This window comes from Ceratotherium simum, chromosome 1, assembly GCF_057802395.1.
Source record: "Ceratotherium simum simum isolate JZ-2026a chromosome 1, ASM5780239v1, whole genome shotgun sequence".
NCBI lineage: Eukaryota > Metazoa > Chordata > Mammalia > Perissodactyla > Rhinocerotidae > Ceratotherium > Ceratotherium simum.
This window is the reverse complement of record NC_141900.1, coordinates 15,970,277-15,996,057: the sequence shown is the minus strand read 5'-3', so window position 1 is coordinate 15,996,057 and position 25,781 is coordinate 15,970,277. Positions and strand designations below refer to the sequence as shown.

Genomic DNA, 25,781 nt, shown 5'->3' with positions numbered 1-25,781 from the left:
AATTTCCAGGTGCATTTGTCCCCTTCTCTCTATCAGAGAGCAATCCGTATTTTTTTCATGCACTTCATTTCTAAAGCACCCAAATGTCATTTTGATGTTCTTATTACAATTATTTCTTTGTTCTTAGCCCTATACTGAAATAATTATATTGGAAACAACAGCTCTAACCCTTTCATGTATTCTTTTAGGCAATGGTCTTTCCCTTAGAAAGAGAAGATACAGTTAATGCTCACTTAGTAGAGTAGCCGAAGCACAGACTATGAGTACAGCTAATCCAAAGAGCACGGACTAAGAAACTCAGCTATCTCCAGCAAGATCCAAACACTAACATATGGAGATGGTGGTGCCTGTGCAGCAGCGTGTGTATTTTTACAAATGCATGTGTATGAGTGTATACATTGATATTAAGATCGCAAATGTAGAACGTTAGGATTGCACATTACCTTAGAAGTTGTTTAGTTCAATAGCGTCTTTTTTTACCCTATTGATTAAAACAAATGAGATCTTTAACCAGAGACGTTATTGGACTTCCTCAAGGAAGGCACAGCAAGTGAACTGCAGTGTCATAAACCTGAAAGCTGCGTCTTCTGACTCCCAGCACAAGGCTCACTAGCCTGCATTCCTTGAGTACATAATGCCTGAGAAGGATGGAACAAAAGGGATTCCACAAGCACAGGAGAAAGCTGGTGTGAAGCCAAACCCTGGCAAGGTAGACAATTCACCTACGGATCACCGGGCCTTTGGTGTACTCAACCGGCATGCTCAAAATAACAACGTGCAATAAAACCAAAACAACGCAGAGTTCACCAGGTCGAGCTGGGAGGTGACATGGTTGTGAGGTCTCACCTACTTGCTCTTTCCTTTCCCAAAATGGATTCATTAAAGATGCCAGCACCAATGAGAAGTATCAGGACTGTCATGAGTTTGGGGGATTTCTTTCTTCTCCAAGGAAAGTAACAAGAATACAACTAGAAATTATATGTTAAAAATTTACACCATTGCTGTCAGGTCCCATGGAAAGCAGAGAGGCAGATAGTCAATTCCATTGTGTCAGTGACAAAAGCCCACACTGGGTAAATCTGAAAACTAAAGGTAAATGTGAAAGCACAGAACTAAGGCTGGAGTCAGCCTCCAGAGGGGAAGGCTCCTTAGTCTTAGATTTTATAGGATGAGTAAAATAGTACAGGCTGGGACAGACTGCAGACAGTGCAACAAGCATGGTGTTTAAGGTGTACGGACATGGACTTGGCTCTGATGAGCATGGCCTACCTGGGAGCTCCTTGAATGGTGAAGGCCTTGTCAGCGTGCTGGTCGCCCAGTTTCGTCATCACTTCATACAGTTTGTGGCAAAGCTAAAGGGACAGAGGCCACTTGTCTATTAATGGCAAGTCATTCTGGTGCCAATTCAGGCTATTGCCCCAAAGAAGGAATTCTTTATTGAAAAGCTAAGAATCTTATGATGGTATCAATGGTGTCAGAATAATTTAAATTCTATGTGGTCCAACTTAAAATTCACATCAAAACTGAAAGACCACAAACACAAATAAACTAAAAAAAATCAAAATATATTTATTAACCAGAGTATAGAATAGAAAACAAAAACATTATTTATGTTTACTCTACTAGAGATAAAGTCACACGACCACCCTGCTGAACTAAGAAAATACTAGTTGATGACAGAGCTGCTGATGATCTGAATATTTGGAGACCAAATTTCCCTCAGCCTAAGGTATCACTTGAAACTCCAACTTTAAAAACTGACTGAAGAAAAAAACAACTCTGACAAGATAAAAAGAATTTCAGAAGAGAAATAAAAGCAGGTAGTGATTCCTGAGAGTATTTTTGTATACCCACAAACTAAAATCTTTAGAAAATATAGAAAACTATGTGGTCACTACAAAAAAACTGTAGAACTATTACTGAGAGTCATAACACACTATTAAAAGAAACACGCAAGAGAGTGAATTCTTTGCATAACGCTATGCCATTTCATTTGCTGCCAGAATAAACGTTCATTTACTTTACATTCCATAAGTAAAAATAATCATCATTACTCACCATGGCAATTTCCTTATGAAACTTGGCCTCCAGGCTGGAGACATTTTTGAAAGTATTGACATAAAATCCAACTCGTCTGCCATGTGGAGACACAAAGAGCAAAGAAGAGAGGGGAAAGACAGTCAGAAAAACTGTATTTTTAATGGCAATGAACTCTATTAAAAACAGGTTTTCTGGACCGGCCCCGTGGCTTAGCGGTTAAGCGCGCGCGCTCCGCTGCTGGCGGCCCGGGTTTGGATCCCGGGCGTGCACCGACGCACCGCTTCTCCGGCCATGCTGAGGCCGCGTCCCACATACAGCAACTGGAAGGATGTGCAGCTATGACGTACAACTATCTACTGGGGCTTTGGGGGAAATAAATAAATTTAAAATCAGGTTTTCTTTATATAATTTTGAATAATATTGGATTAAATAAAGTAATCCAAAGTTTGCCCAACCTTTCCTGATTTGTTAGTGAACAAAAATAACATCTTTCGGCACAGAGCGTGGCCTCTTCTAAAATGTAGTTAATACCATAAGGCAGTGGTCCTCACACTTTAATGTGCATCAGAGTCCCCTGGAGGTTTGTTTGGGATTCAGTAGGTCTGAGGTGGGGACTGAGAATTTGCATTTCTAACACACTCTAGGTGATGCTGAAGCTGCTGTTTCCCAGATAAGACCTTTGGAACCACCGCCCTAAGAATCTGTTTGTATTTTAGATATGTATATGCAAAGGTTCTGAGATAGAGAAGTTTATTATTAATTTTTATAAAATATAAATGGTCTAGTTTCAGTATCATATATTTGATTCTGAAATTTGTTTAACGGAGGGAAATAAAAAAATCACAAATTAATTGCAATTCTTTAGCTAAAGTGAGAACATGCTATCACTAAGCAAACAGAAACATAAGCTGTCCATCCACAATACCTCACACATGTTTGTGAAGCAGTCACCGGGGGTGGTGTTCTGTGACATGAGCAAAGTCCCTCAGTCTTCATTTTTACGTCCCTAAGCACACCAGTCAGAGGCAGATTCCGCCCAGTGCACCCAGTATAAGCTCCCTCTGAATCTAAATGAGGTTTCTTTGGACTCTATATTAACTCAATCCTTCTTGAATCCATCTGAGTAAACTACTACTTTGATTTAATTCATGTTCTTGTTTCAATGACCTCAAAAATAACCCCAGCAATCTCATTGGTTAATTAGATTCCAAATTTCAATCAAGAACCAAGTAAGGACCTAGATACAGAAATGTTAGGTAGGCCTACCATATGGAATAAACATATATTCAGGGAGTTTATAAAACAGGGTATAAGAATGTGCCTGCACACAGTAGGCACCCATCTTATTTAAACAGTGAGCTGAAAGGATAGAAAAAAGGGAGCTTCTTGTGGTTGAGCCGCCCCTTGCAGTGAGTAGGCTTCCAACAAGCAGAGGTGGACGAGTGTTGCATCATCATTAGAGCCAACAGAAAGAGCAGCACTCTCAGCACTTTTATACATTTCCTCACTTAATTCTCATAACTACCCCCGAGGTAGTGATCCTCATTCTATATCCAGGAAAACTGAGGCACAGAGAGATTAACTGTCCCAAGGTCATGCAATTAATAAGTGGAGAACCAGAAGTTGAATCTAAAAGGAGGAAAACGCAATAGAAAAGCATGGAATGTTCGCCAGGAAATTCCGCTTAAGCATGAATATTGTTATTTCAGTGCTACGGAAATCTGTTTTCTCATGAATTAGGTGGTTTGGAATTTTAACAAAATAAAAGCTAGAAGTCCAATATAGAGATTCGGGAGATAAAGTAATAGTTGGGTGCTAAATCCATCCCACCGACAAGACTTACTTTTTCTACGGCTTATCTTGTACCTTAAATTCCTTCCATGTTCCACTAAATCTTAATTTTCTATACCTATCGTGATCATGTGTTCCTGATTTCATATATTTTTTCATTTAATTGATTTAAAATTACATACATAATCATGTACATGTGTGTGTGCATATATACAAAAAAATCCTGGCACAGCCTGTTTGGGAAATGGTAACTAGTTGGGAGGATCAGACTGGAAACCTGGGAGATGAGAGCCTGGTGAGGCTGACCCGTGCTCTGGGGCAGCGGACCTTCCAGATCACGAAGCAGCATTTATTTGCAGGCAATAGTTGTTTGCAGCCCCTCGCCATGTTTGCGACAGAGGAAAGGAGAGGACTTGGACCTGCATTTGAAGAAGCTAACTGAGGCAGCAGCTGGATGGGAGAGAAGAGACTGCAGGAGGCCCGCAATATTGTGCAGAGGGACCCGGCTCATTGTATTGTTTGCAGAGAAGTCTTCCTGGGCGCTTTAAGTGGCAAGCCAGGACCCCTTCTCTAGGATCCCAACAGGACAGTAATTCCTCACACCTTTCCTCATTCAGTTACTCAACAAAGGGCCTACCCAACTGTGGGTACACGCCTACTGGTGGGCTAAGGTGGCTCTGGGAACTAATGCGGTTAGAGGAACACCAGAGGGGCTGATCAATGAACACATGCTCCATTCATTCTGGTAAGAAAGAAGCAGATTTCAAAACAGCATGAGAATGTTAGGTCACTGCAAAAGGCCATACATGATTAAATATCAAAAATGAGTAGATATGGACAGAAACAGCTAAAGGAACCGAGAGGAGCAATGGGCCCTGTGCCAGCTGCAAACATCTGCTTGAGAGGACAAACCTAGGCGACCCTGAAGAACGGGTCAGATTTAAATAGGAAATGGGTGCAGATGGGGGCAGTGGGCGGTGAAGTTGACTGGTGGGTATTGTTTTATTTTCACTGATTTTTCACTATGATAAACAAAACCCCGATGAAGATCTATGAATTAAAACTTTGTGCACAGCTTTACCATTTCCTTAGAGTAAGTTTCTTGAGTGTAAACGCTGTGCAAAAGGCAGAGACAACCAAAGTTTTGATGGGCCCTGCCAAAGGGCTCCCCCGCTAGCTAGGCCTTTGCATTCTCTCAGCTTTGAATATGACTTTACACAAACCTCTGTAAATTTGCTAGGCAAGAGTTAGCATCTTGCTGACTTTTACATTTATATTCCGTTGATTAAAGTTGAGTTAACACTTTTTTGTTCAAGTATTTGTTGCCATTTGTATTTCTCCTTTTGTGAGTCACCTAGTCATGTGTTTTGCTTATTTCTTAGTGCTTGTTTTTTTCTTATTATCTGTAAGGGATTTTCTATTAAACATATTGAACCTTGGATACATTTGGCAAAAACAAGAATCCTCATTCTTCCAACTTTAAATTTTGTTTTCTGACATACAGCCTATCTTAACTCGTTTATATCAATTATTATTTAGAGAAATAATTGGTGCAGAGCCAGAAAGAAATACCTTATTTAGAATGACTAAACAAACATCTATAATTTTCTAATATTTTTATGGTTTCTTTTCATAATTTTGAAATTAAAACTAGGATGTATTTAATTTAGAAAAAAGTGGTCAACATTTTTGATGCAACTTATCAGATAATGATTTTCTCCAATTTTTGAAACCGAAGGCTCTTTCAAAGTAGACTGCCTGTGACTAGTGCACTCGGCAGGCCCAGCACCTAATGCAGCACCTGGTCAGAGCAGGCAGGCAGTAAATATTCCATGAAGGAAGGAATGAATGAATGAATGAACAATCGAACAAGCCAATGAATGAACCACTGTGACACTCGTTCCACTGGAAGGGCATATTCTGACTGTAACCCTGGCTTGTAAAAAACTAGTGTCACCAGCAATGAAATATGCATCCACAAAGACTACCAGGCTCTGAATACTGAAATTATCTGCTTGCGAGGTTTCATTTCACAAATTCTTCATAAACAATGGACTCTGAGACATTACCATTTCCCCAAAGGACTTCTCTGAGGCACCCTCAGGCCCCTTCTGGTTAACTGTCAAGACCAACTTAATTTCTTTATTAAGACATTTCTTTATTCTTGGAAACAGTGGGAAGGATTAACAGCTGAGCTTATGACAGCCATAGTGTGCAGGCCAGGACACTCTCCCCTCTGCACTGCCCTAAGGGAACCCTGCCTCCCGGGGTGGGGTGCGGGGCAGAGGAGGGGGCCGTCACTGCTTCCCCTGAGCCCCCTGCAATGGAAGAAGCATCCTCTGAGATCCCTGACTTACCATTGGGGTGGAGTGGGAGAAAGAATAGTTTTCTTCAGCTCTCCTCTGATCCTCTGAGATTTATGCCACACATATTCAACCTCTTCATAGCTCTTCTATCAACCTCCCAGCACCCCCACCCCAACCCCATTCACTGCCCCCAAGCACACATGTCTTGTGGCTTCCCTCTCTCTTCTTCACCAAGTCCCAACACTACTACAGCAGACTCGACATCCATGTGACTATCCAACTAAAATACAAACTCCTAACTCACTGCATATCCTGGATCTTGCCATCACTCACAAGTGAAATGAGAAAATTCAGGGGCCCACTCACCTAATTTCCTGGGCCACAAGATCCTTCCTTCATTCAGTTCCATTCCACCTGCTGACTTTTTTCTTAATCTCTCTGAGATCACTCCCCTTTTCTTCCAGGCCATTGTCCCTCTCAGATTCAACATCTTGCTTTACCAAGCTTGGGCCCCGTGGCATACCCCTCAACACCCTGGCCGACTCTGTCACACCCTCAGCCCTTGTCCTATCCCCTACTCACCCCAAATACTCTCAGTCCTAAATCACCCCACCTTTGCCACTGCCATCTTCTCAAAATGAGGAAAGTTATTTTTAAAAAGCTCCCTTGCCCTGTCATCCACCTATATCTGCTGCCATGATTCCTCACACATCATAGTCACAATCTTCAAAATGACGGACAATCTACTGTTTCTGCTTCTTCATCTCCCATGCAGCCTCCAATGCCTGTAATCAGGCTTCTGACCCCCCATCGACTGGAACCTCTCTGGAAGTTCACCGAGGGCAATGCATCTTTAGTCCTCAGCTACTTGACCTCTCTATTGTGATGGCGCTCCTGGCACCCCCTCACTTGTGAAGTTCTTTCTAGTCTTGGCTCTTTGAGATACTGCTCTTCCACGTCTCTTCCAGGTCTCCTTCTACATCTCTGACTATTTCTTCTCAGGCTCTTCTGAGGCTCCTCTGCTGCACATTCCTTAAATATTGGTGCTCTTGAAGCTTCTGTTTTTGGCCCTCATCTTGCCATCTGATCTATTTCACTACCAGCCTCATTAACTCTCACGACATCAACTACCACCCCTAAGGCAATGACTCCCAAACCTCTTCTTAAGCTCCAGACCTAGTTAGCTCCATAGACAGATCCTTCGGGACTTCCTAATGATTCTTCAAACTCAACATATACAAAATGGAACTCAGTATTTTCCCAAAACTTCGTTTTCCTCATATATTGTCAATCTCTCTGAGAGAAGCTTTCCTAATCACCCAATCTACACTAGTTACCCCATCCCATGTCACTCTCTATTAAATTATCTTGTTTTATTTTCTGCACTGAACTTATTGTCTGATATTTTATTCTCTACTTATTTTCCTGGTAATTGCCTTTCCCTATTCTTCAAGGTAAGCTCCAAGAAAACAAAAACCTTCAGTAGAGGATCTTTAATACCTGAAAGAGCCCTGGCACATAGTGGGGTGGTCAACTGATATTTGTTGAATGAATGATAAATAAATCAGACCACTGCCTCTCTCCTGCTTTATCACCAAACTCTCCATCTGGACACTTTCACTCTGACCTCTAGTTACACTAAACTAATTAAAGTTCCATGAACCCACATATCTGCTTCAATCTCCATGCCTTTATTCATGCTCTACCTCAGCCTAGAATATCCTTTTCACTAAATGGTGACTTCACTCGTTTTGAAGATTTAGCTCAAGTATTCCCTTTGGAGCCCTCTTTCTTTGTAATGGTCTCTGTCATCTCTTATGAATTGCAAGCTCCTGTAGAAGATACAAACATACCCTAGTATTCCCTCTTTTAAAACTGAACCTACATTCCCCTCTAGGTAGTACTTTATTTCTCTTCTCCCTTATACATCCAAAATTTGAAACAGTTTTCTACACATGGCAATAATGGAAGAATACAAGAACAAAAAAGACATAAGATATACCGGAAACAATTAGCAAAATGGCAAACTACTTTATCAGTAACAAAATTAATGGACTAAGCATGCCAATCAGAAGGCAGAGGTTGTCAGAATGGATAAAACACACACACACACACACACACACACACACACAATCCAACTATATGCTGTCAACAAGAGACACACTTCAGATTCAAAGACACAAATAGGTTGAAAGTAAAAGAAGTTCATTCATGCAAAGAGCAATCAAAAGAGAGCTGGAGAGGCTATAGTAATATCAGACAAAATATACAAATTTACTAGAGACAAAGAAGGGCATTTTATAAAGATAAAATTGTTGATCCATCAAGAAGATATACCAATTATAAACATATATACACCTAATAACAGAACCCAAAAATACATGAAGCAAAAGCTGACAGAATTGAAGAGGTACAGTTTGCCAACAATAGTTGGGGACTTGAATACCTCACTTTCGATAATAAATAGAACAACTAGGCAGAAGGTCAACAAGGAAATAGAAGACTTGCAGAACACAATAGACCAACTGGACATAACAGACATATACAGAACACTCCACCCAACATTTTGAATGGTTATGAATGTTTGCTTCAGGATTTTAGGCATTAATCAATTAATGCATGCTTATCACTACTTGTCTAGTATCATGCTTTTCACCATAGGGGGCACAGAAGATACAAAGTACTAACTTCAGTTTCAAGGTGGAGCAATATGGCTGGGAAGAAAACATACATATTTATAAAATAACTTTATGAAATAAACTGTACTTATAAAAAAGACTGCATGCAATCTCGTCTTAAATAAAGAGAGGCCATAAATACAGACATCAGGATTTACAGGAAAAACCACAGAAGTGTCTTTATTTTTATTTTTTTTGTGAGGAAGATTAGCCCTGAGCTAACTTCCGATGCCAATCCTCCTCTTTTTGCTGAGGAAGATTGGCTCTGGGCTAACATCCATGCCCATCTTCCTCTACTTTATATGGGACGCTGCCACAGCATGGCTTAACAAGCGGTGCATTGGTCTGCGCCTGGGATCCGAACCTACAAACCTCGGGCCGCTGCAGCAGAGCGTGCAAACTTAACCGCTACACCACTGGGCTGCCCCCACAGAAGTGTCTTTAAATGCCAGCTTTTGGATTTATAAAGTTCACAATCTTAGGCAAGGTGTTGAACCAACATGATTCTTAACTTCTTCATCTGTAAAATGGGGATATCTGTAATGGTGATAATTAGAGATTATGTATGTAAAGTATATAAAATGATACCTGGCAAATAGAAAGTATTCAATAAATGATCACTCTCTCTTTCACCCAAAAAACACACATAACACACACAATTACTGTGGTTGAGTAACCTAGGTTTAGTCAAGGAACACACTGTATATAAACAGAGTCCTAAGCTACGTTTTGATCAAAGGGCAGGATTTGATTGACATAAAGAGGAAAGAACCTTGAGTGCTGAAATGAGAAGTTAAATTGGATTAAAAGGCACTGAAACATTTATACTGTACATGACCAGATAAGGGGGAAAGTTTCTCTCCAAAATTTGCCCCTCAAGTATTCCAATTGTGTTTAAGTTCCTACATAGTCTTTCATATTAAAAGAGATCGACAATTTTGAATAACCAAATACTATTTGGGGAGGACACATAAGCCTGAAATGACGTCAGTCAATGCTAGTTTTAGATGCTTATAGAGAGCACTAGAAAAAAATTGTTACATATCCAATACACATTCAGGCAAATAATAACTGTCTTTTGGCAATTTGGGCAATTTTCCCAGGAGTATTGCCTCGTAATCGGGAGTGTTGAACATTGTGGCACCCGAGCCTCTTTAAAGATCAGTTTAAAAAGCAATGAAGTAAGTAATTACATTTGAGATCACAAAAATTCCTTTATGGCGGAAATAAAAAGAATACCTGTCTTAATAATATGCAAATGACAACTTGTCTTTGGGTTGGAATATCTGTTGAGGAAGATGATAAGCCTTGAAGAACCACTGGCTGACTTGATGAGTGTCTTTAATGAGGACAAAGACACGGATGCCAAGGATGTATATAAAGATTTTGGATACAAGTATCTTGAAATTTATGAGTGCAAAAAAAATTTCTTAAAAATCGCATAATTCATATAATTTGTAATTTTAAATAAGCATGAATAACTTATGATGGTTTGACATATGATTTTTCAACTTTACAATAGTGTGAGAACAATACACATGTTGTAGGTACTGTACACAGAATTTTGAATTTTGATCTTTTCGTAGACTAGCGATATGCTGTACGATCCTCTCTCATGATGCTGGGCAGTGGCAGCCCTGGCAGCTCCCGGTCAGCCACATGATCACTAGGGTAAATAACCAATACAGTGACAACCATTCTGTACCCATCCAACCATTCTGTTTCCCCCTTTCAGTACAGTATTCAATAAATTATGAGATCTTCAACACTTTGTTATAAAATAAGCTTTGTATCAGATGATTTTGCCCAACTGTAGACTAATGTAAGTGTACTAAGCACGTTTAAGGGAGGCTAGGCTAAGCTATGACATTCAGTAGGTTAGGCGTATTAAATGCATTTTTGATTTATGATACTTTCAATTTACAATGGGTTTATCAGCACATAATCCCATCATAAATCGAGGAAAATCTGTAAATAAATTAAAATTATAAATAGCTATTTGTCTCATCTATATCCCTAAAAGTCCTACATATTCAAGCTGTTCAAAATCCTCATTGTGGGAGAGGATAGGTCTCCTTTGGGAACATATAGTAAGTTCCTAAGCAGACCACAGAGACATCAAGGTAGAGCTTCTGAATGAAGAGGTGTACAGCACGAGGTCAAACACAGAAACATGAGGGCAAGACTACCATCATAATCCATGAGAGGATGATGAGGGTCAGGGTGATGGCAATGAGAACAGAGAGAGGGAGATCAATCCAGAAGAACACACAGGGAAAGGATGGATTGTTTCCTTTGACAACCAAGAGGCCTTTGGTTTCCTATAGTTAATGACTCCAAAGCTTTGGGGCTGGGAGCCCAGGAATGATGGTACCCAAGAGAGAAATGCAGATGTTGAAAGAATGAGTAAATTCAGATGAGCAGTGAGTTAAGTTCACACATGTTGAACTTTGGGTTATGGCTAGACATTGAAGTGGACATGTCCTACAAGCTGCTTTTATAGTGAACTAGCCAAAATTTCCTCTAGGTATTTCAGTAGTTCAAATATAAACACTGAGTGCTTACTATTGGCAAAAAATTGAGAGCACTAGAGATGAGCACAGAAATGAACAAACTCCAATCTAGACCCTCAACATGCTTCTAATTTTGGAGGATAAGTAGAAGCTCTAGAGTTTCTATATATAGGAAGGTTTTAGGGGCAACAATCTGGTTGGAAGTTGGGCTAGAGAATTTGAATTAAAGCAATGCTTCAGGGCAAGCATAATTCTGTTTATTTAGGGTGGTAGCATGGGGGTGCTGATGGTAATGGAGAGACATAAGGCCCCACTTCGCCCAATAACTTCTTGGTTCTACCACTGAGTATGAAAACTGCACTTAATGCCATGAGAAATGCATTTAATGCCATGAGAAATGCAAAGTACCTATAAATAAGAAGAATATTTAGTGTCTAAAATGGGAATGAAGTTCAGGTTAATAAGTAAGGGCTGAAAGTAGAGGCTTGGCATCAAAGCCAGAAGACAAGATGAGCTCTTGGAATAAAGGAAGTTCTGCCAAGAGCTAAAAGGGTAGATTTCAAGGTTAAGGGCAATTCTCCTAATGCCTCTAATTGAGATTTGCGTCTCCACTTGAGAAATATATCCAGGTCTAAAACTGTGCCATCAATATGGTAGCTGCTAGCCACATGGAGTTATTTAAATATAAATGAATTAAAACAAAATAAACTAAATTTAAAATTCAGTTCCCCACTCATCCTAGCCATATTCCAGGTGCTCAACAGCCAGCTATATGTGGCAAGTAGCTATGATATTGGACAGCATAGATTACAAAACACTTTCATCGGACAGTGCTGAAGCATCACAGGCAATGAAGACAAGATAAGGGATCTACACTGTTCTTGAACTTCTAAAAGGGACGTGTACAACCTGTACAGAAACATCCTTACCTTGACCATAATGATGGTAACTCTTCTTGTAAGTCAACATTAAACTCCTCAAACACTTTCTGTGCTTTCTGAAATTCCTCTTCTGCCTAGAAATGATACAAAATATGTGTTTACACCAAAAAAAATCACATAAACACAAGCCATTTCTATACACAGCAACATCATTTAACATAAAACAGGAATAGTTTTATGGCATCCTGGAAACATTTTGGGAAGGAAAGAAACCTTGTTAAAATCCACACGATCTTTTTCAATATAAGTAAAATATTAAATTTTACTTAAAAAAGAAAACTGGATTGATTACAATGGTTGCTCTGGCAGTGTCTGATAGCTTCATTCATTCTACAAAAATGTGTTAACTGCCTCTCACATACACTGCTCTGCTTGGAATACTAGACATGGATGCTTCCCCAAGAAATTCCCCGTCTAGTGAGAAGTCTAAATAATTACATTACAAGATAGGGCTTACAAGCTGTTATGGAGCATGCTACTGGGGAATATGGTGCAGAAAAAAAGAGAAGGTTCCAAAGGGAACGTGATATTTTAACTGAATCTTGAAGAATCAGCAAATGTTTGCTAAAGGAGGTGGAGAATTATTGTAATACATAAAGGTGGAGTTCCTTCCGTTGGAATTCTAGCTTACTAACCATGTGAACTTGTCAGATTGCTTTACCTTTCTGCAACTCAGATACCTCATCCAAAACATGGACATAGTAATGCACACCTCACAGGTGTTGCGTGTATTAAGGAAAGATGATGTAAATGAAGTGTTGAACATGGTGCCTAGCATCCCTGGGGCCTCGCATGAACGGCAGCCATTATCGTGGCTGCTCAGAAGTAATGCAAAGGTCATGGAGGCTCTAGCTGAGGAGGTGTATGGAAGAAGGAAAGGAGGGGAAAGAAGACTTGAAAGTTGACAAGGATGACTAGGTGAGTCACAACCAAATTGTATAGGTTGCATATGCTATGCTAAGGAATTTAGAATTTTTTTCTACAGTCAATGGGAGCCAATAAAAGACTTACACAGAACAGAAAGATATCTAGATACGTGATGCAGAAAGACCATTCAGGCAGCTGTGTGTAGGAAGATAGGAGGAGGCAAGACTGGAGGCAAAGGGAGTAGTTAGCAGGTGTTTTCAGTTAGTTGGTATCTGTAAATGACTGATGTACATGGTAAAAGGCTACTAAAATGGGTTTTCTAAAAGAAAATGAATGTATGCAAATCTAGCACATATCTGTACTCTCATACAATCACACGTTAAACTGAGAATTTCAAACTTGGTTTTCCATCTGAATCTGCATTTTGGCATCAAGTATGGACCACGACCACAAAAAGAAGTGCAGGGAAACTTATTACTTTCTTTGATCCTATAGTATTGTTGGGGGCCATGGTTTCTTCTGATCAAAATGTGTGATGCAGGGGCCGGCCTGGTGGCGTAGCAGTCAAGTTTGCGTGCTCCGCTTCGGCGGCCAGGGGTTCACCGGTTCGGATCCTGGGTGTGGACCTACTCACCGCTCATCAAGCCATGCTGAGGCAGCATCCCATATAAAAGAGCTACAACTCTACAACTATGATACACAACTAGGTAGTGGGGCTTTGGGAAGAAAAAAGAAAAAAAAAAAAAAAGAGGAAGATTGCCAACAGATGTTAGCGCAGGGCCTATCTCCCTCAAAAAAAAAAAAATCTTCCTAAATTATTGAACGTGTGTATGCGTGTGTTATTAAAAAAAAAAAAATGTGAGTCAGTGTCACCCATGTGAACTCTACAATAACATGAAAAACCTTATTTTTATTAAAAATTATGGAAAGCAGCCCACAAGTACCATGTTTCAGTTTAAATTCTGTTCTGATTCAAATCTCCACTAAAAAGGAAATATTTAATTTTAAAAAACAAAGTTGCTATAGGTCATAGAATATGGAGAGTGGTGACAACAGTGGGATCAATCCCTACCTTAGAGATTCGACTTTCATCCTTCCTCTTGGAGCTCTGCAAAGCTTCCAGATGGTGGCGGGCACTGTCATAGTCCACCAGCTTCCTGCTGCGCTTTGCAATGCGATTCTGTCAACAGGGAAATACATGCACTAAGAAAGAGATATGGTCACAGATTCTCTTTTTCACTGCCAAAATGCTTTCCTTGTCCAGAGTAGGATATAGCTAGGATATAGCTGAGGATCTTGACTGGAGGTCAAGGTGAACCAGAATTTCAGTAGACAAATTGTCCCCGGAAATCAGATTAGAGCCTCCAATCCTTTGTGTGAAAACCACTATGTAAATATCTTCCCTTCTGATAATAATTAGGCCAATCATGAGGAGCTGAAGGCAGAATTTGTAGTCAAAGACCAGAAAAATTCCAGAATTGGTTGAGGGGAGCAGGTAAACCTATACTCTCTATTAGTCGCTAAATCTTAAATGTTCCATTTTGAAGATAGTGGAAGACTATACTAGGATGTGGTTTTATAATTCTAATAACACTCACACTAACAGCAATTCTATAAAGCAGATTTATAAAGCAGTTCTATAAAGCAGATTCTTAGGAATATGAAATCTTTTTTCCCAGAAGTGTTCCTCCATCCTTTTGTTCATTAGAATCATCTGAGGAGCTATAAAAATATGATTCCTAGAGACTTCCATTTCCAGCTAGGATATAGAGAGCTGCAAAGATTGTTACACCCACACTACTAAGAAAAAATCTGAATAATCTATAGAAGCATAATTCTTCTTGATTACATCAGAGACGTGAGGTCACAACGCAATAAAGTAATCTGAATTCCAAGAAGGACAAGTCTCTCCAAGGAGAGATGAGACACACAAACCATTTCACCTTTGGCAGGGCACAGGTAAAAGCTGTGGCCACCATACAAGTGGACAAGAAGAGGTCAGCTAAAATTTTAACAAACCGTTAAAAGCCTAGTGTGGGCTAACGTGTCAGTTTGGAATAGCTGGGTGTCCAAGACACAAGAGGAAATTTCATTTATTGGCAAGCTCCTTCCCTGGGCCTCCACTGGATACTATGAGAATGTTTAGGGACCAGACACTCCCGTGGAGTACAGGGGAGAACGAGGTGATCTATGGCTGCTACAAGGTAGGCACAAAGCCCTACCCGTTTCCACGGACATTTTTCCCTTATGAAGCAAAAGCTTTAAGCTGCTTGAGGAGGGAGCAACAAAACCTCCTGCCCACAGAGGCCAGGCAAAGATCCCCTGCTTCTAGGGGGAGGAGTAGAAGCAAAACCAATCTGGCCCTGGGGGAGGGATAGGAACCCCTCTGGCCCCCAGGATATATGCAAAATAACTGCTATACACAGAAGGGTAGAAGAAAAAGTCTAATACCCATAGGAGAGGAGCATCAAATCTTCTTGGGCCCAAGATCTGACTCCTATGACAAGCAGAGGTCTGTTCCTACTATGGCAGTGGCAGAAAACTTCTGCGCAAGACCAACCACAGACACCTGTTTATTTAAGACAGGCCAGAAAAGTATAATAGAAAACAACCCTGCCCCTACTACAAGTCTAGCACAGAATAACAAGCAGTAGCTGCCAACCACTGGAGGAAGGACAAGTCTGTGGAGAGACACCCCTCTGCACTACAGGCATACAAGGGCAACTGAAATCTGACGGGGAGCAGAAACACTGAGAAAAACTCTCTGGCGTCTATGTGGGTCAAAGAAGAGGCGAAAACTAGACTTCTACCCAAGAGTCTGAAACCATTACAGATGTTAAAATATAAGCACAAGGCATTAGCAGCCCAATTCCAGAGGAATTTGAAAGCCATAGTGCACTGAAAGTAACAACAGCGACAACAAAACCAAAATCCAGCTCAAGTTGTGATCAGATTGATTTGAACTCCCACACTAATGGTCTGACAAAAAGGCATGCCCGTTTCAGGCATAAATAGTACTTCAGTCTTCACTATTCCAGACATGATGTCTGGCATTGAATCAAAAATTATAAAACACATACACACAGAAAAAACAAAAAACACAAGAAAAACAACCCAGGAGAAAAGATAAAGCAATCAACAGAGCCAGACTCAGATATGACCCAGATGTTGGAAGTATCAAACAGGAATTTTAAAATAACTAGGACCAATATGTTAAAGTATCTAGTTGGAAAGGGTAGACAACATACATAAACAGATGGGGAATTTCAGCAGAGATATGGAAACTTTAATAGTCAAATAAAAATGCTAGAAATAGAAAAAATGATATAAGAGAGAAAAAATTTCTTCATTAGACAAAATAGCTGAGAAAATAAACAACGCAGTTGAAGATAGATCAAGAGAAATTATTCCCATTAAAACACAAAGAGAAAAAAGAGTCGAGGAAAAAAAAACAGAATTAATCATACAAGACCTGTAATACTGTAACAAATAGTCTAACACAGTGTAATTGGAATCTCAAAAAGAGATGAGAGGGAGACAGAAGAAATATTTCAAGAGATAATGATTGAGAATTTTATAAAATAATGAAGACACCAAAGTATAGAACTGAGGGGCCAGCCCAGTGGCGCAAGTGGTTAAGTGCGCACGCTCTGCTGCAGCGGCCCAGGGTTCGCCAGCTCGGATCGTGGGCACACACCAACGCACCGCTTGGCACGCCTTTATATGGCATCCCATATAAAGTAGATGAAGATGGGCATGGATGTTAGCCCAGGGCCAGTCTTCCTCAGCAAAAAAAGAGGAGGATTGGCAGATGTTAGCTCAGGGCTGATCTTCCTCACCAAAAAAAAAAAAAAAGTATAGATCCGAGAAAGTCATAGAATCCCAAGAAGGATAAATTCCAAACAATACACTTCAGATCCATTATAGCCAAACTGCTTAAAATTAAGAATAAAGAAAAGCAATAAGTACAAAGGTAAGAAACATAGAAGACCAATCAGAAACTATGCAAGCCAGAGTACAATGGAGTGGCATCTTTAAAGCACTGAAAAATAAAAAAATCAAGAGATCTCAGAATTCTATTCTCAGTGAAAATACCTTCCCAACGTCAAGATGAAATAAAGATTTTTTTAAAGACAAAGAAAAGCTGGGAGAATTCATTACCAGCATAAGAATTTTCATACTAAGTGGTGCTTGGTATGAAGAAATGAGTACCAGAAATGGTAAAAATCAAGATAAATATATAAGATTTTGTTTTCTTTTAATTGCTTGAAAAGGTAATTGATAATCTAGATCAAAAAACAGAAACAACGTATTGTGGGATTTCTAACATGTGTAAAGGAAAATATACGACAATAAAAGCACAAAGGAAAGGAAGGAAGAACTGAAAGTATACTGCTGTAGGGTTCTGAGACCATCCATAAAGTTCTACAATATTATTTGAAGTTAGACATAATAAGTTAAAGATGTATATTGTAAACTGTAGGACAACCAGTGAAAAATTATGTTAAACAAAGAAGTATAACCAATAAGCAAATAGTGTAAAATATACTGATTCCTGAGCCCCAGACTAAGAGATTCTGATTAATTAGTCTGAGACAAGGCCCACTCATCTATCCTTTTGTTTTAAAAGATCCCCAGTGGTCCAGTTATGCCCAGCTAGTCTAATACTGAGAACTACGACAGAAGAAGATTCTTAAAAAACTTTAAATTTGATATGTAGGAATAAGAAAAACAATAACATAAATGTTTATGGCTTACAACACACAGTCCCATGGATCCTCATAGCAACCTACAGTATGGGTGTTTCAGGGATTATTCCCATTTTATAGGTAGGGAATTTGAAGTTGCTGAGATTAACCTCTAATTTGTCCAGAATTGCTCAGAAACTCAGAAAGTCTGTAGCAAAAGATGAATTAGATACCAGTGCCGGGGGTAGGGTGACATGAGACACCTAGGGCACAAAATTTAAGAAGGTCCTCACTTTCAGGGTCAGTAACCGAGAGTAGCTATCTCCTCATATTCTGAACCCTCGTGCCCTGACTCGGTCTCAGCCCCACTCCTGACTCTTGGTTAGTACTCCTTCTAACAGCTCCCATGTTTCTCTGACAGACTCTATCATTCAGCTACCATCTGTCATTCTATGCCATTCCTCTGAACCCCCTTCAGGACTGGTGAGAGGTGGGTTGGGGAAGTTACTCTCATTTAGCTACTTCCAATCTCTCTCACTTTACCTCTGCACCTATCACCTCCAACTGGTGTTAGCAGTGGGAAGGGTGGCTGACACACCACACTCGCTTCAAGACACGCGATGAATTAGCCCAGGCAGGGCAGAGTGAAGCCCTTCAATGAACTATGGTGGACATAGCGTACCTATGAGGTGACAAAGCTCATTATTTTTAGCAAAGCTCTGCTTTGTGGACGTGTGGAGTGTGTGGAGTGTGTGGAGTGGGGGGGGGGGGGGGCTCTCCTTTAGTATCTTCCAAGAAGCAAATCTTGATTCTTTGAAGATGAAATTGGTTTTTGAAAAGAGCCAAAATTCAATTACTTCCAAGCTTGGGAATAAGATAGAAGAGAGTACCTTGGGTAATCTTATTTTTTGTTCAAAAACAAGAAGTGAAGTACATAATGTGACTCATTTTCTTGTGTAACTGACAAGTCAATCACAGAGTACAGCTTACCAAGGTAGAAGTCACTATTTTGAAGGCCATCACTCATTTTGATGTATACATTTTTGTGTTGGAAAAACAAATCAATCTTATTTCCTTACCTATCTGATATTTGGGAAACTTGAAAAAAGAACCAAATCTCCTAAGTAAGGGTAGAGTTAATACACATTAGCTTTTATATAGAAAATGATACAATTCTTATTTAACTATCCAATAGTAAATTTGATTAATTAAAATTTCTTCAGATTTCCCGCTGTACACTGACCTTATGCAGTAAAAAAAATAATTTATTGTATTTTTCTATTTCAATAATAACTCCAATTTGGAATTCATTTTGGCACACTTCTGTAAATATATACTTAGCTGTTCACGCATGGCTGCCAAGATAGAATCTAAACTACATTTTACAATAACTACTCACAGCTGTAACCTGCCTGGGTTGGTGACAAGCTAGCTCTTATTATAACATTGATTTTAGATGTCAGTGCTGCATAATAAGAACCATAACACCAGGTGCACTGCCAATCACAGCTGGAAAAGTCAAACATCATCCCCTCATGAATGGTACTTCACAGCCCTCACTGATGGGCTGCAGTAAATACTTGGAAATTTGCCTGAGCTTTTAACTACATATGGCCTGTTGATTTTAGTGGGAGTCAAGGAAGTCAATTGTGTTCCATGCTTTGAAAATTCTCCACTCAGTATTTTGCATCATAATCCTCCTTTCCGTCAATAACCTATTCATTACATAATCACTCAGCACTAACTATATGAAGTGAGGGAGTCTGTATTCACTTCTAACTTCCATCTACTGAGTACAGGCACACAGAATAACTTAAATGCATTTTCACAGGAGAGAAGTCTTTCAAATACTAGAAACAGCTATCCTACCTACTCTCTAATTCCAAATTGTCTCCCTCCCGAGTTAAACACTGCTATTTCCTCAACTATCTTGATTGATACCCCACATGTATGCTATGATATTCTACATGTGACTTCAGAGAAAGAAAGAGAGATTGTTTCAGGCTCTTTCCAGGATGCAGGTAAAACCATGACATCTATTTCATTTATCTCCAGGGAATCCAGCTAGCCAAATCTCCAGTGTAAAGATGGTTTCATAACTGGAGGATCATCTTTGTGCATGACCTCAACCATGACCTCAAGAAAAGAACTGCTTAAGTAAAAGCTCTACTGAGTTCTTCATCTTTCTGACACGGAATGAACTGAAAAGACTAGCCAATATAATCCATCATGATTTTATTTTAATCTCTCTTCGTTTCAATGCAGGTACTTCTGTGTGTTTTTGTTTTCCGAAATTACACGCTCCTAGAGAACATGGCCAATTTCCAAATAACTATTGCTGGGCAGTACTATAACAACTAAGATCTTCCACATTTTTTTGATGATACTAAGTTTTTGTTCCTGAAATTCAATAACATTTCAAACGTGTTCTTCTCTAGCCAACCAGAGCCTGCATTCGTTTAGCTAAGTCATACTATGAACATATATTACATGAATAACTTAGACAAGTTGCAGGCTGCTTTGAAATTTTCAAGTGGGAGGACAAAGTTTTCCCTTATCCTCTTCTGATTTATTAAGAAATGATTTTTAAGGAGATTAGATTACCAAGCAATAAAAAATACTCTAAAGTGTGATAATGATTCTGAAACTGTTCTACAAATGCTACAAATTCCAAGACAAAATTTGAATGTCTATCAAATAATCTGAAGATCTCCCAAAACACATTCCCTGTAGGCTAGTGCATGCAACCTTACAGAATTTTTTTAAAAATTTTTATTTAATTTTTTAATGTCTCAGAAAATTTAAAAAAACTGATTTATACCTTTTAATTAGGATGCAATTATGCAATGGCTCAATTAAGTACTTTGCTGCCTATTATGATAACATTATTGAGAACCCATCATTTGGATCTGTTCCTTTTAACATTTTGCAAACAAGGATAACATATCTAGTCTGATCCACTTAAGTTCCTGTCTGGTGCCCCTGGTGTCCCAAAACAAACTTTGTATGTTGGCCAACTAGCTTCAGGCATTCTGTGTGGGACCAAGGAAACTAATGTCATTGATACAAGTGCTGTTTTGGCCAAGAAGTTTCACTATGTTTCATGGCCAAAGCCAGCGTACATGACTACAGATGGTTTCCTGGTGTTTGGCAATGGCTACAAAGAAGGCCAGGTAAAAGTGGGACTTCGCATCAGAAGACACTGCAGATGCCCATGAATGTTTGTTTATGACCTCCTCACTCTACAGGAAGGGCAGCACATGGCTGTCTTACCTGACACTCCTCCTTGAGCAGGGAAAATAATCTGTGGAGGGCAGATCTATTAATGTTACCATGTGCTTACATACAACCCAGATGGCTTAAAAGCCATCTTTACCTCCCGAATTAATCCCAAATCTATGATATTCAACCCGTCACTTGTGTATGTCCCTTTCAATGGATCTAAGTGTCAAATAAGACAAATGTTTTAGACAAAATATTTTTAGATCCAGATGCAAATGTATTTGAAATGCTTGTATCTTCACAGTTCAATTTGAACCTGAAAATTTCAGAGAGAACAAATATGCTGGTGTGCTATGAATATATACAAAATAAACAGTAAACAAGGAAAGATCTGATTTTGCTCTCATGTTTGCAATGAAGTTTCTCCATTCCTGTGACCGTTGTTTATTCTAATGGAAATTCTTCTCCAGTACTATATAATAAAAAGGTTTGAACATAAAGATGATTGGAATTTTTTGGTATCTCTGATTTATGACTTTATATTTCTAGGATTATAAAGACTTCTGTAGAGAAATAAAAGCTGAAGCAGTTCACTAAAGGGGAATACGTGATTTCTGTAGCTACATTTCATTTCAAACTGATAGGAACGGGATAAAAATCCTATGCTTAAATAAATGAAAAGTTACCAACTGTCGTTGATACTAGTTTGAGGACTTTTAACCCCACTCATCTCTTGCCCATGTTTCAATAAGTACATGGGACCATTCAATTCTTCCCTTTATAGACACAGAGTAAAATACCTTTATGTCGGGAAATTGGCCCAGATAGGTATCCAGTGTCAGCAAGGACCCATCCACTAGTTTTTGATGGAAGTCTTCCCACAGTACATCACATTTCTGAAAGAAAAAGAGAAATAAAGCAATAACTGCTGAATTAGTTTAATTGGATACCTTTCACCAAACTTCCAAAAACTCTGAAACTATAAAATTAGATAAGTAATACTTCCCTAGATAGTAAATGCTAGAAAGAATGTGGGTGATTTAATAATACAATAAAATTTCAAGGCAATTTGGGTACCAGTTCTAATTTACTAATATAAGCTTTCTAAGGGCTCAGTTCATTTAAAAATGTATCTCTGATTTTGAATTACGAAAGAAGGTAGAGTAGAGTTCAAAAGGTCTCCAGATCTCTACAGGGGAACATTGGGGCTAAGAGAGTGTGAAGAATTCCTCTGAGACAGCTTGCTTCTAAAACAATCCATGAAATTAGAAACCACTCCAGACAAATAACAAACCATGGCTGAAGTCTCTACAAAGAAAGAAGATTTACAGTCTTATTGGGAAGGGCCCTACTATTTATGGATTATCAACTATGATAAACACACACTGAATATTAGGTATTACTACTACTACTATCACTATGTCAAGGCATTGGGTTAAACACTTTGCATGTGTGTATGTGTGTGTGGTCATTTAATTCTCACAATAGCCTTATGAAGAAATTCTTATTGTTGCCACTATACAGAAGAGGATACTAAAGCCCAAAGATGTTACATAACTTGGCCAAGGTCATGCAGTTGATAAACAACAAACTCAGGTTTCTAGCCAGGTCTGTCTCCTCGATTTGAAGCCCCTGATCTGTCTATTATACCAGGCTGCCTCATCAGAACAGGGTTCACATCCCTGCTGTGTGATTTTGGAACACTGAACCTCTGCAAGTTTCCATTTCCCCAGTTAAACGAGTTGACTACATAAAGTGCTTCACAGAATCTGAGGCACACAGCAGGAGCTCAAGGACATCATCTCCACTTCTCTCCCATTACTACCTCCTGTCAGAGTCTGCCGCTTGTTCCCCAGTACCTACCCTTTCTTCCTTTTTAGAAATAGAATCTCCAGTACGAGGCAGGCCCGTGGCCCCTGAGGACACAGACTACATTACCCAGCCTCCACTGCAGCTCAGCGTAGCCATAAGACGAAGTTCTGGCCAATGGGATGTACTTTCAGGAAGTTTCCCTAAAAGGAGAGACTGGGCTTGTCTTCCATGCTTCCTACTTCTTGCTGACTGGAATGCAGAAACGACAGCTGCTGGCCAGCGCTCAGAGTCAACCTGAACCTAGAGGAGGCAGCCAGGATGGCAACGACGGGCCCCCGAGGCTCGCAGATCCACCACACCACACCTGGGCTGCCCACCGCCCAAGTCCTTAATGGGAAAGAGATCTAAGTTTCTATCTTGTTGAAAATCACTTTCTTTGTTGCGTTTCCACACTTCATAAACGAATCCTACTTGTACAAATCCCAAATCAAGAATTTTACGCAAACAAAAACTTTAAATCTTCTGTATGAAAAGGCTCATCTTCTGATGTGAATAGACCCTCTGAACATGCAGCGCTCAGTTCCTTCACCATCAAAAGAGCCCATATTTGGATCTGCAACTGAAGATTCCAAAACCCTGGCAGCCTCAAGGACCAAGACAGGATGGCAGCCATTTCCTTTGGGAATAAATGTCAACACAGCACCTGCCATAGACAGAACGTAATGCGGTGTTCTGAAGAGCCATTAAGGCAAGTTTCTATTACTCTCTTAGAAATTCTTCTTTTCATGATGAATTTTTAATTACACACCATGAATCAGAAATTTACAAAATGAGTTAATCATTTACCATCATGATGTTGAAACACAGTGTCTTTATACTGAAGAAATGTAAGAAAATGCAATGACTTAATAATCACATTGGAAAAATGGTGTGTGGAGGCTGGTTTTGCCAAATTCGTATCCTGAAAGTTTGCAAAAGAGGTAACAGGGCCAACAAGAGCTTTCCTTGTAAATAAATCTCCGTTGTCATCTCAGTCCCAACAGGATTATAAAGATCAATGCGGGGATGTCAGAATTTTCGTGGAGCAGCCTGGGGCTGCATGGTTAACCTGTCTTTCCAAGGGCTGCACATAGGGTCACCTCATCCCCTATCAGACCTCCCCCTGAGCTGGGGCAGCTGCATCTCTTAGGTTTTCGGTGCCTAAATGAGCAGCAATGAGCTCTCCTGAAGTGGGGCATGACAAACAGCTGCTCTTCGTTTTAACAAAGAACTTGGATGTGAGAACCCCTGACAAGTGGCTTTCTAATATCAGTGATAATCACATGAACTGTGCACTATGTTGATGATGTGAAGACAGTCTATAAATGTATTATTAGTAGGTATAATTATTATTCTCATTTTGCAGATGAGGAAACTAAAGCCCGAGAAGACTAAAGAACTTGTCCAACCTCACACAAAGCCACTCCTGGTCTCCACTCCACTCTGCCTTCCTCAGAAAAGCAATACCCACTTTCTCACTCCCCGCCAGCCAGCCCGCCAGCCAGCCAGATGGCCCTCGGCTAGCAGTTGGGTCTCAGGTGTTAAGACATGTCTAGGGACAAAGCCTTTTGGAAGTTAAATTCCTGTTAGCAGACCAACTGCGTCTGTCCTCAGGTCCTGCACACCCGCGAATAGATTAGTTGGTGTTAAAGTGAAACAGATGCTCTTCCCAGCTGCTATCCCTGCTTTTGAGGAGAGATGGGGGAAGTAGGAGCGAAGGGGTGACGTTAATACACAAAATCCTGCCATGAGCCAGTTCTCCTGCTGAGGTGGGCTTGTTAAGACAGGTAGTAAGGGACAGAAAAATGCTATTCTTATTTTGAAGAAAAATAGTCTTTAACTCACAGCTTCTACTCAAGTGGTTTTATAATCATGTTCACTTCTGACTATGAGTTTGGGACAATCTGGATGGCAGAATTGCATGAAGCCTTCTGGGTACGTGGTGTTCCCTCACGATTAAGGCCCTGAATGATAAGAGGAGTTCAGGGGATCGGCTGAGTGAGCAGGACTCCTGGGAGCCTCGCAGAAGCCAGCCCAGGCCTCCTGTGCTGCAGTCCCGGCTCTCACCTCGCCAACCATTTTCACATCTTCCCGCCCATACCAGTCAGGCTCGTAGACTTCATGCAGCGACTCAGTGAGCTTCATTGAGGCCTCTTGCATGCCTAGTGGTGGAGAAAAACAGCTCCTGTTAGACAGAAATGGGTGGAGTCTCTTCCTCCTTCCCCTACTTTTCTAAGTGAGAGAAAAATCTTGAGTACTTGCCAACCATTTAAGGAAAAACTGTGAAGGCGCAACTGCTACTTGCATCTGTGGTCACATCTTCCCGTGCTGGTCTGTAAGACTTATCTGATTACATTTTCTATTATTTACACAATAGTGACAGATACTGGGTCTTGAAAAAAATCAACAAGTTGTCCTATTCTGAAAACCACAATAATAATGTGTCTTATTATGTGTGCTGTCACTTATTAAATGGCATGGAAACATAAATGTATAGGACACCTAGAATACTAGTCCGTAAAGCTAGAGAGTTCTAAAAATAATATTCACCATAAACGACTTTAAATATAAGAAATAAAGCATGTTTTTAAAAGCAGGTAGAAGCAAAATCAACAGGATTTTAGGGCATAACAGTTAAAAGTGGTTTAGGTGGCCTAAAAATTTTCAAAGAAAAAGGTTTTTCTTTTTTCCAATATTGTTAAAAGCTATATATACAGTTTTAAACCAGAACTCTTAGAAAGCTTGGAGTTCTTAAGCCTACGGGTCAGAAATTTCAATAGAGGCGTATTTGGTATGTTGCAAAAATATGGTTAATAATGGGAAATATACAAAGTTTCCAAGTGCAACATGGTGACATAAGGTATCGCCAAGTCTTTTCCAGTCT

The 25,781-nt window shown here is 39.8% G+C and overlaps 1 protein-coding gene across 4 annotated transcripts in view; it reads right to left on the bottom strand.

The window, feature by feature from the left end:
- Nucleotides 1-25,781, bottom strand: part of AMPH (amphiphysin) — a 248,500-nt gene that overhangs the window by 66,640 nt on the left and 156,079 nt on the right. For all 4 annotated transcript variants that reach the window (XM_087436054.1, XM_087436005.1, XM_087435903.1 and 1 more), the window contains exons 4-9: nt 24,965-25,059; nt 21,847-21,942; nt 14,209-14,316; nt 12,258-12,343; nt 2,059-2,134; nt 1,270-1,352 (exon numbers count right to left, since the gene is read on the bottom strand). In XM_087436054.1, coding sequence (XP_087292180.1) covers nt 1,270-1,352; nt 2,059-2,134; nt 12,258-12,343; nt 14,209-14,316; nt 21,847-21,942; nt 24,965-25,059 — 544 coding nt within the window. The remainder of the gene's footprint in view (nt 1-1,269; nt 1,353-2,058; nt 2,135-12,257; nt 12,344-14,208; nt 14,317-21,846; nt 21,943-24,964; nt 25,060-25,781) is intronic.